General features: G+C 30.8%; 1 protein-coding gene across 1 annotated transcript in view; it reads left to right on the top strand.

Moving 5' to 3' along the window:
- The first annotated feature begins 4,510 nt into the window (after positions 1–4,510).
- The window catches only part of LOC122635412 (growth hormone secretagogue receptor type 1-like), a 14,187-nt gene continuing 6,810 nt past the window's right edge, over positions 4,511–11,887 (top strand). Inside the window, exons 1-3 of the mRNA XM_043825608.1 lie at positions 4,511–6,147; positions 6,234–6,355; positions 6,637–6,799. Of these exons, the coding sequence (XP_043681543.1) occupies positions 6,057–6,147; positions 6,234–6,355; positions 6,637–6,799 (376 nt within the window). The 5' untranslated portion in view covers positions 4,511–6,056. The remainder of the gene's footprint in view (positions 6,148–6,233; positions 6,356–6,636; positions 6,800–11,887) is intronic.

Below are 11,887 nucleotides of genomic sequence, written 5' to 3'. Positions count from 1 at the left end.
CACAAATTTTGCAGCTGACTCAGAACGATAGACAAATTTTTCTTAATAAATTTTCCTTTGAGTTCAACTTACAAAAAAAAGTTACAAGATATTTGTTCGAACTCTGTATATATATAAATATAATATTATATATAATATCCAAATCAGAGAACTTTGTGTATCCAGAAGGATACTAAAAGTAGCGTAGTTTTTTTTTTTTTTAGTTCAAGCATTATATTAACGCTAGAAGGTATTAGAAGCAATTGAACGTTAAAAAAACAAGTAAATGTAATAATGTAAATGTAATATATGTAAAAATGAATGTAATGTTAAATTGAGTTGATAAACGGTCAATGTTACAATTATTCAAATATATATTCTAGATTTTTTTTATAGAATCGGACGAATATTATTTTTTACAAAGAAAAATACTTGGTGAATTTGAAATTTGAATTTGAAAAATTTTACGGCACGCGAACAGTTCAGTAGCTTTGTAATCATTTTCATTGAACAACATCAGATTCATTTTAATTATCAATAACAATTACGAAAATGTTAACAATATAGTTTTATTATATTTTAATAATAATGCTTAATATTTTATGATATAAATGGTTGTCGATCAAAAGGTACAGAGATAAAAGAAGGAATATTAGAAAAACAAAAAGTTGCAATATGTAATTATTAACAATTAGATTTTTAATAGCCTATATTATTTGTTTATGGCAGCAGTTCTCGAATTATGTTTCATCAGTCAATAAATGTTTCGTGAAAAATTATGGATATAAATATTATTTTTGTTTATAATTTTTTTCACATCATATTTTGTTTTACATTATAATTAAAATTTGAAAATAAATGTTCGTTTCCTTTTTTTTCTTAACTTTTTCTTTAATTTATATGCTTAATTTCTTTATTATTAATATCTATCTACTCTATAAAATAACCAAGATGTTCTGTTAAAATTTGGAAATCTATCACGATAATATTTTAAGAAACACTGTTTAATGACGTACATTGAGACTTTTCAATTTTTTAACTTGCATGGAAATATTAAATTTATTACATGACTTATTACATTAGTAACCATGATTGATTTTATACTTTTTTATAAATAAACATTACGTAAACATTACAATTAAAAATTACAATAAGTAAAAATACATTGATTACATTAATGCAAAAATACATTAATACAATTTTAATTTTAGATGACATTCTTTATTTTTCTCTTGTAATCTTCAATTGTATGTACTGAAATCTCTTACGAATACATTTTACACGATCTATCTATTTACAATGGTATTGTATAAGTATAACTAGGATTGTATATGTATGTATGCATGAGTGAACGTATATGTACCTGTAACATACTTTAAAGAAAGAGGACCATAACCGTTTATGATACAATAGTTTTACCACGCAAGGGTGACTTATATGTTAACAATGTTATGTCAATATTATATATATAGATAAGTTTGATTTGAGGAATCTCCTACATCGAAGAAAATTGTGTTATGTAATAACGAACATATTTTTTTTTAAATTATACATTTTACAATGATTTATCAACATATTGGTTTCTTTCTTTTTTTCCCTTATGATATACAATAATGTTTATATCTAAAAAAAATACAAAATTTACATTCATTTATTTTATCATGAACATGTCTCTTTCTCTCTTCCTTTCTCTCTCTTTCTTTTTCTTTTTTTTACAATATGTAATGATGTATATATTAAAAAGAATTACAAATTTTACACCAATTTATCAACGTTTATCTCTCTCTCTTTCTCTCTCTTCTTCTCTCTCCCTCTCTTACTCTCTCTCTTTTGTAATACGTAATAAAAAAGTACTGTATATTAAAAATATTATAAATTTTATTTTGATTCATGAACATTTTTTTTTCTCTCTCTTTCTCTCTTATGGTACATAATAATATGTATATATTTAACACTCTTACAAATCTTATATTCAATTATCAACATTTTTTTTCACTATTTCTCTCTCTCTCTCTCTCTCTCTCTCTCTCTCTCTCTCTCTCTCTCATAATACATAATAACTTTCATATTAAAAAAAATACATATTTTACATTTATTTATCAATGTTTTTTGTCTCTTTCTCTTTCTCTCTCTTTTATGATACGCAATAATATGTATGTTAAAAAAATTATAGATTTTCCGCTGATTTATCAAAATTTTTTCTCCTTTTCTTTCTTTCTCTCTCTTTTAAAAATGTACCACATCAAAAAGAGGAAATGGATTCGACGAAATGTATTAACTTCAACGAAAAGGCAAAAATCTATCATTATTCTGTCACCGTGTAAATGCCGTTAATCTATTCTCCGTGGTTCAAAGAAAAAGATTAAAAAAGAAATACGTGTGTACACGGTCTGGCTATCGACCAACAATAACACAGAAGAACGACTTTTAACAGAAAGCTAGAACGCTTTTTTCGTTTCCGATTTTCCTTAGTACGAAAACAAGCTCGCCTATACATATATACATATATCCATTCATCTGTCAAACTTTTCGATAAATCATTGATGTATGTACATAAATGTACTACATATACGTATACACATATATGTGTATCTATATCCGAACATGAGAAACTTGGAGAAAGTATTTTTAAAACTTTAATAACGTTAGAACCAAGAATCTTGTTCGTTTGTCGAATAATTTCGCATGTTTCGCAAAAGATAAAGATTTCTTGGTAATATATAAACCTGTTTACGAAAGGATAGATAATATTTGACCAACCAATCTCTATCTATGTATATCATAATGTTCGGTTCGCTATGCGGTATATAAAAATCATTGAGAAAAGGATGTTTATAGTTACGAATGACGTCATCGGCTATGATACTCATCTTTCTAAAAGAACGTTCGTATTGGCGATCGTAAGTGCTGCTTTTCTTCGTAAGAAAAGAAACAACGTTATGCAGATATCTTTTGAAATTGAATTCATTGTTTAATTGCGAATATTATAATAATCGACAATAAGCATTATTCTGAGTTTAAACTTATTAATTTATATCGAGAAAAAATGAATATGAACTTAATTCTCAATCCTCAGATATAGTTCGTCAATGATATAAAAGTAATTTGATGAGTACTTAGAAAATTTAGGTTTAACACAGCGAAGAAGAATAGTAATACCGAGTCATTGTTACCAATATTTTGTTTATGAAGCTTGAAAGTTGGGACATTCATTTAATATTTGTTTTCATTATAAATTTTCCAACACAAATTTACGATACATATCAAATTTTCATCTTGAAATTCTTCCTCCATATTATCGTCTTCCAATTTCTGAAATAGAAAGTAACGAAAAAATATTTTGAAAAAATGCACTCAAAAATAGAATTTCAAATCATAACTTATTATTTTATCTTCTTCATTATCTTAATCTTATCTTTATTATCTTAATTCTTATTTTAATTATCTGTTGAACAATTAACGATCTAGTGAAAATCTGCATGAATTCATATTTTGTTCCAATCTCAAATCTATGATTTACGATTGATATTCTTACAATTGTTTTTTCACAAATGATATCCTTACAATTTATAAAAAATTACTCATTCTCGTAAATTGTAAAAATCGCAAGAAAATCAAACGTCGATACTGAGATCTCTCTAGAAACTTATTCATTTAAAAAAGAATAAAATTACTACGATTTTACTTTGTTGCGCGAGAAAAAGATGTAATGTTGAGTTTACGATTAATTATAAGTAGCACCGTAAATACTGTCAAAACCAAATTCAATCGTTGTTTAACTATAATTAATATTGCAACGAATTTTCAAAGTCTAAAGTAAAGTCTTATTTTTATATATGTAGGTACAATAAAACTTTTTATATTGTAACAACAAATTTATCTTTGATTTTAATTTTTATTACAAATTATAACAAGGAAAGAAAAGATAATTTTGTAGTAAAATTTGATTTGATTCGTAAAAAGTTGAATTTGCAATGCAAAACCTACATGACTGCGTTAATTAAGATACCTAAAAAAAAATAATAGCTAATAAATAAATTCTAGTCATATACACTTTTTTTTCGTTAAAATTAGTCGAATTAAACTTCTGTATGAAATTAGTTAAATCGGATTTCGCCTAATTAGACTCGACTATCTTAATTAAGAAAATAATTTCAAAGTGTAGTTTTGCCGTACTACATGTTATCGATTTAGAAAACATCGTCGATGAAACACAAAGAAGAAAACTTTGTAAGAATAAGTCATTCGAAGAGGCAATAAATGTTAAGATCATTATCATCTTACAATTAGTTTTCATTGGATAACATGATTATTTTCTTACGTATGTACAGTGATTTGAATAACAAATACCTTCGTACGTAATGTAAATAAACAAGCCAATCGAAAGTAGAGTTCAGCTGTAACTCCTCCTCTTGTCTCTTCCTATCGTTTAGCAAGGATATACTCGGAAAAAGATACTGGTATGGGAGAGTGGCTGGTAAGCACGCGTCGTATAAAAAGCGCATGCTCGAAAGAAAAGGAGAACGCCGTTTGAGAGTTTGTGGCGGGCCGAGTATTCCCATTCAGTTTAGCGGTACAATTTGTAAGCCACACTTCGCGTTTCTGACATAACACCCTGTTTACGGTACGATTTCGTCACGAGTCATTGCATCAATATAACGATTGTCTCGACATCAAATTTCTCGGAATATAAAAAATAAAGAATGACGAATAAACGTGTAGTGTTAATAGATAAAGCAACGAAAATATCGATCGAAAGAAGAAAGTAGATAAACAAAATCGAAGATAAAAGATTCCGAAGAAACGTAAATGGTGGGAAGTTACTCCGTTACTCTCGATCTCAGTATTGTTGGAAACCAAAAGCATATAACCGAGAAAGATCGTAAACCTCTCTGGGCGTGAATGATATCGAGCTATCTCAAATACAAGCATCGATTCGTAAGGTGAAAAACGACGGAAGAGGAGTGAACTTAATCGTCTGTGATGATCGACACGAAGAAGCTATCTCTCTCGCACCGTGAACACCTTTTCATTTTATAGTTATACTAGGAAGAACTCGATCCACGTCGTAGAGTATCTATCCTGTAATATTTTATGCTTTTTCGGATGAGATAAATTAATTATCTCGGTGTTGTTTTTTTATTATTAATTATTTGATTAATGTGTGCAACTGTAAATGAAAACGACCGATTGGCATAAATTCAAATCGATTAGTTATATATAGGAAGTTAATCGATGTTAATGAGACGTGCCAAGGTAACCTGGGGAGCTTCGAGGACTCGCAAAGAAGTGAAAAGAAAATCTGAGAAAAAGAATTCTGAACTGATAATAATAATCGGCATTGGATTTATCGATTTAACCCGAGAGGATATCGCGAGAGAGTCGACAGCTATTGAGTTACGAGAAGCAGTTTATAATGTCACTTAACACTCCTGTCTTGATGCAAGCGGTGGTTACTTCAAGATCGAGACGAGCTCTACCGTATGTCATCACGGTTCGCACCTTAACTTTATTTTCTCGATGGGATTACATCGGCCTGGTCGTTAACCGTTCTAAATTTCTCGACACTTGTGTATCATCGTGTTTAGAACTAACACGAACTAAAAACATATCGAAGAGTGTAATGAATTTCGAGTGTTAACTAAGTAAATTAAAAGCGTTAACAAACGATATATGTCAAAACCTATTGGAAGATGGATCGTTCGGAACGAAAAAAAAAAGAAACTAAGCCGATCAACATTACGTCCTTTTTCATTCGACGATCGTCGAATTAAAGTGATTAATCGTTTGATCGTTGAGTTAGATACTACAGTCGTATTTTGCCTACTTGTATAACTCCGAATTTTCATTAACTCACGTACGAATAATAATAATAATAAGGTAGGCGCAATGAAAATTTTTTAAACCAAGATAGGCGAATATGCAAGACGCGTTCGTATTGCATGGGGCGTAAGAAATTCTTCGCCGTGGACAAAAAAAAGAAAAGAAAAGAAAAAGATAGGAAGAAAGAAAGAAAGAAAGAAAGAAGAACCGTGAAAAAGAAGGGAAAGGTTTGAGAATTTTTCTCGCGAGAAGAGATGCTTTCTACGATGTCGAGCGTCGCACTAGAATTAAATTCGTCATTTTATACGACCGTCATTAGAAGTGGCGCTTTGGATGGGTTTTCAGGTAAATTTTTAAACAAAGGAAAAAGAACAGAAATATAAATCTATCTACATACGTATCCCTAATACAAATTCCAATTTCGTCTTTAGTTTCAGTGATCGAACCTAAAAATGCAACTTCGACGCTTTACATGTTACCGATGTATATTAGAACAACATCTATGATTATTTGCATAATCGTCATGGCACTTGGTATAATAGGAAATCTCATGGTAATTATTTTGACATTAACGTTAACGTTAATTCGTAATTTATATATCTACAGAGTACGGGGTTTAAAAAAGTTCTTGGATGATTTTAAAAATCAATTTGTTCATTTTCATGACTTTTTGGACTTACGATTAGGCTTGTAGTTTTACAATCTGAAAACAAAATTATTCTGTAAGAACTGTTGAAAAATGAATAATTGATTTTTAAAAATCATTTTAGACCCCACTTAGGGACTTTTTAACCATCCTTTATAAGTTATTACATTTGAATATAAAATTAATAGGTACCTTTGGTCGTTCTACGAGGCAAAGATATGAGAAACAGCACCAACATTTTTCTCGTAAATTTGAGCGTGGCCGATTTGTTCGTCCTTTTAATATGCACACCGACCGTATTGGTGGAAGTCAATTCTGGTCCTCAGGTTTGGCCACTCGGTGAACACATGTGTGAGTACGATTTTTTTAAAACCCATGACATATATTCACCTTTACCATACTATTATCGTCTTCCCATCATTCGCACAACGAAGAAATACGAGATGAAAGCGCATTGACATCGATGATATGTCGGTCAACAATTCCAAAAATATCAAACGTCGCACATTTTCTCCCCGAAGCTGTCATTGTTACCTTGGAGTTGGGTAAAACCATATGTCGTTGTTCCCAGTTAAAAGAGTCTCAGAAACATAAAGATCGATAGTTTGAAAGACATAATTACTACCATAGAAAATGGCGTTATATAATTAGCATATTTTTCCAAAAAAAAACCAATATATATAAAATCATATGTGAGAGGCCTAAAGAAAAGAAAAAAAAAATAATTATTTCAATAGAATTCAATCGTCGACAATTAACCTATTATTTTTGATATTTCATTGCAATTCTACTGACATACAATTGTGCGATAAAATATATTTAGATATATCGAAGCACTTTCGGAACATTGTCGGAACGTTGTCCTTTTATGCATTAAATTTAAAAACGTTTCGGTACACGATTTATGGAAAAGATAATGCACCAAGGTGGATGCCATCCAAGAAACATTTTAAGATATAAAATCTCGTTAGTTAGTCGTAGAGCACTCGGAGTACTCGGATTTCATGGTAACCGTCGATAAATTTTCCAAAGCAGACCTTAACGCAATGTGTATATATGCATGTGTGCGTGTATGCGTGTGCGTGTGTATATATCCCTTCTTATTCTATATACCTATCGATAGACTAAATGGTTTTTCTTAAATCACATAAAATAACGCAACAATTGAATATACACGTAATCACACGTGACAAATGAGATATATCGAAATTTTATCCTTTAAGCCAATTGTTACTTTGATTTTATTTAATTAAACTTTATGCATTTATTATTTTTTTTTTTTTTTTTTTTTTTATATAATCGACACTATTATAACGCAAATGTCAAGAACGTTTAAAAATTTTCAATAATTATTTTTAAATAAGTCAAATGTTGTAATTTAATCGTTTCAGTTTAATGAGATATCCATAAAATTCACCATAAGATTATTTACCATTTTTGTTTATTTCTCCGTTGCTTTCAATTCGGAGTGTCTTCTCGACATTCCTCTCATTTTTTCTGGGTCTTCGCGTCGACATACCGTTTATTGCAACCTAAGACATTCCTAAGTGCGATCCGGATGGGATCCATTAGAAGTGAAAGTGTAACTCTGACACACGCACATACACCGAGACGAAATCGATTCTGCCGTCTCTAACTACGAGTAAAGAAACTTGAAGTCGGAAAATCCTTTTCCTATTTGTTTTTTGTTTCCCTTTTTTTCTTTCTAACCAAAGAATTTTCTTTACAAATAATTTACCCTATCAATTATCCGGCAATATAATTATTTAATCCACAATTATTAAGCACATCATTTGCTTATATAAGTATGATTAATTCCACAAAACATAAAGTAAATTAAATAGATCAATTTATACACATCGTTTTTTTTTTTTTTTAATTTATTTGTATTCAAAGATACATAATAGTAAAATGTATTATTACATAGATGTAAGTTTTATGTTAAAACATGTAACGTAATTAATTCGATTTAATTTCAATTGACTTCTGAAGTAAATGAATTATTAATCGAAACGGCATTTTGCCATGATTATCAATGATAATTTATTTTAAATACAAATATTAATTAATTACACCGATCAAGTGTTTTGGTAGTAAAATTTTAAAAAAAAGAAAAACAAATTCATAAAATGAACAACTAAATTATAATAATATTTGTCGAAATTGGATGTAAAAATAATTTTAACCGCATTTACTCGTGTACAATGGATTCTCGAAACAAAAAAAAGGAAGAAAGAAAGAAAGAAGAAAATCGGAAAATTCGTGGAAGTTACTTGATCGTAATAGTTTAAACATTTTTACGAGTATCATTCTCACGACGGTAAAGTTCCGGGAAGATTTTCATCGTGATTAGTGTCATCGGGCATGAAGCCAAGTCTACTTTTTTCTAAATCGCACGCATTTCCGAGATAGTAACAGCTGTCGTTGTATTCTCAAAACTTTTTCCCAAATATCGTCCAATGGTAGGACACTTATCGGGTCGCGATATTCGACGCTTACAAAAAGTTTCAAAGTGAAGAATATTGCCAATAAACCTATAATGTAATATTATAGTTAAAAAAAAAAAAAAGAAAAGGGAAAAAGAAAGAAAGTAAAAAAAAAAAGAAAAAGTACAATAGGATACTACTGCGTGCAATAAGTTTGAGAAAAAAATCTATCTATCCGGATTATGTCCAAACTCAAATGTTTTATTTTATTAATTAACCCGTAAAAATGACGTTCAAATTCGTATACCCAAGCTGTTCTTTCGACAGTATTTTAAATTTAGCACGACGTTGCATCTCTTAATTTTCTTCACGCATTTCGCTCGTAGCCCTCGTTTTTGCATTCAACTGACTCTTCGGTAAATCACATTTAACCATTTGTTCTCTTTGCTACCCACCGAGTTGTTCGACAAATTTTCGCAGTAGAGATTCCATTAAGAGATCACATATTACTAATATGAAACGCGAAGAGAACGATTTGTTAATTTGATCTGCTAAAGTTTTTTTTTTGTTCTTTCTTTTTTCTTTTTTTCCATTTCTTTTTTTCTTTTTTATTTCTTTTTATTTCTCTTTATTACTCGTCTCTGATATATTCCGCATGGAACGAAATTTCAGAAAATGTCCAATATTTCGCTTTAACTTTTTATTTTAACTTCGTTTGATCATATCAAGCGGAAGGATACGCATGAAAACTTATTCAATCGGAACAGACTGATCGTTAACCGAGAACGAAAGATATTACATATTTCGTCGACATCACGAAAATTCAAGTACGAATCAATAAACACTCCAAACTTTAGATCCCGACCCGTCCACTTACCATTTCTTTTTATAGATAAACGTAAAGGCACGAGATCCCGATTTCTCGATCGTACGGTTAGCTAAGACGATGCGGTGCGTTAAAACAAGCACTGCGAATTTTGTTGCTCCCTTTTTACACAGTCGACGTACTCTCGTAACGATGCCAAAAATATAAAAGATTATGCACATTTTAACGATTATTCTGTTACTCTTTCTCTCTACTACTCTATCATATCTACTCCTCGTGATAAAATACTTTTTAAAAATAAGAATTTTGCAATATTACTCTCTCTCTCTCTCTCTCTCTCTCTCTCTCTCTCTCTCTCTCTCTCTCTCTCTCTCTCTCTCTCTCTCTCTCTCTCTCTCTCTCTCTCTCTCTCTCTCTCTCTCTCTCTCTCTCTCTCTCTCTCTCTCTTTCTCTTTGTCTTGAAAAAGAAAGGAAAAAATTATTTCGATCTAGAACAAAAAAATTAGTGATTTGGAATAATTATTTTTTAAGAGAGAAGAGAAAGCTCACTATTATTTCTGGTAAAATACTTTCTAAAAATACGAAATTTGCAATATTTTCTCTCTCTCTCTCTCTCTCTCTCTCTCTATATATATATATATATATATATTTGTCTCTCTCTCTCTATCTATCTATCCCTGTCTTGAAAAAAAAAGGAAAAAATTATTTCCAGAAGAATCCAGGATAAAAAAGAGAACATCGATGATTCTAAACAATTATCTTTTAAAAGAGAAGAGAAAGCTTACTAGCAAAAATTCGAAGGAAACGAAAAGAAAAAAAAAGAAAAGAAAAGAAAAGAAAAACAGAAATAAAAGAAAAAAAACAAGGATTCTCAAGTGCCCCTATATGAGTAATAGCGTGTAACAATCAGTGATTAGAGGTACTACGCGTAGGTGAAGTAACCCAAATAGATAATGAGAAAGCAAAGCGGGTTCTATCGTTGCTTGTACTAGTGTATAATAATGCAATCTTGTCCTTTGTGATAACGAGCTAAATTTAATGATTACGGCGCGAAACGGAAAAAGAAGAGGAAAGAAAAAAGAAGAAAGAAAAAAAAAGACAAAGATAAAGGAAGAAGAAAACGAAAAAGAAAAAGAATAAGAAGATAAAGAGGAGTTTATATAGGTGTATTTATTATTATTGTGTATTCGTAGGACCGCAAGAAAATGTCAACTTGAAGTTAAGGATGAATTAAGGATGACGTACGTGTCCGTACATTCGTATAAACGCGTGTTTATGTTTCCGTTGGTTGTATGCTGTGTATACATATATATATATATATGTATTACTGACACGATCATAAAGTTATCAGAAGGAAAATCACGTAGGTCCGGTACTATTAATCGCGTTCTCTACTCTGACACTCGATTCCATTACGCTCGATTCCACGAACCTCGACGTAATTAAATTTGCTCCTTTGCCGTATCACCGAGTCATCGTTTCACGAATGAAACAGACGTAAGACGTAATAACAATCATAAATAGCTTTAAGTCAGTACGTGGATATTTTAAATGAGAAAATTCAAGTATGCAGATACGTACGATAACGAACAATATTTTCCGATGAAATCTTTTTTTCTTTCTTTCTTTCTTTCTTTCTTGTTTTCTTTTTCCTTTTCTCCTTTTTTCCATCGTACCTCGTTGTTAAAAATTAATAAGGGGAGAAAAAAATGAAATGGAATATATATCTGGTAGTTTCGAAAGAAGTCGGATAAAGTTGCTCTAGACATTGAAGTGTCCTTGAAGCACTGGAGGTTCTGACATCGCGAGAGCAAGGCTAGGGCAAGGTAGAAAACTGAGAGAGAGAAAGAGAGAGAGGAAAAAGAAAGAGAGAGAGAAAGAGGCATTCCATTTTATACAATGGAACTACGTATACAAGGTGGAACTTGTTACTGGATAGGGTTGATGGAGGTTCACGGGGATGAAAACGAGTAGGTGAATTTCTACTCCCCGTCGCGAATTACCGTTGCTCTTAGGCAATACGCTGTTGGAGCATTTAATGCTACAGACCGATATAGCACCTTCTCTGTCCAACCGGTTTCCTTCCAATATCTCTTTAACCTTCGTGGCAGGAAATACGATAGAAAAGCGCTATGCTCTTTTTCTCTCTCTTCCTCTCTCTCTCTCTCTCTCTCTCTCTCTCTCTCT

Source organism: Vespula pensylvanica, chromosome 18, assembly GCF_014466175.1.
Source record: "Vespula pensylvanica isolate Volc-1 chromosome 18, ASM1446617v1, whole genome shotgun sequence".
NCBI lineage: Eukaryota > Metazoa > Arthropoda > Insecta > Hymenoptera > Vespidae > Vespula > Vespula pensylvanica.
This window is presented reverse-complemented; position numbering and strand designations above follow the sequence as displayed.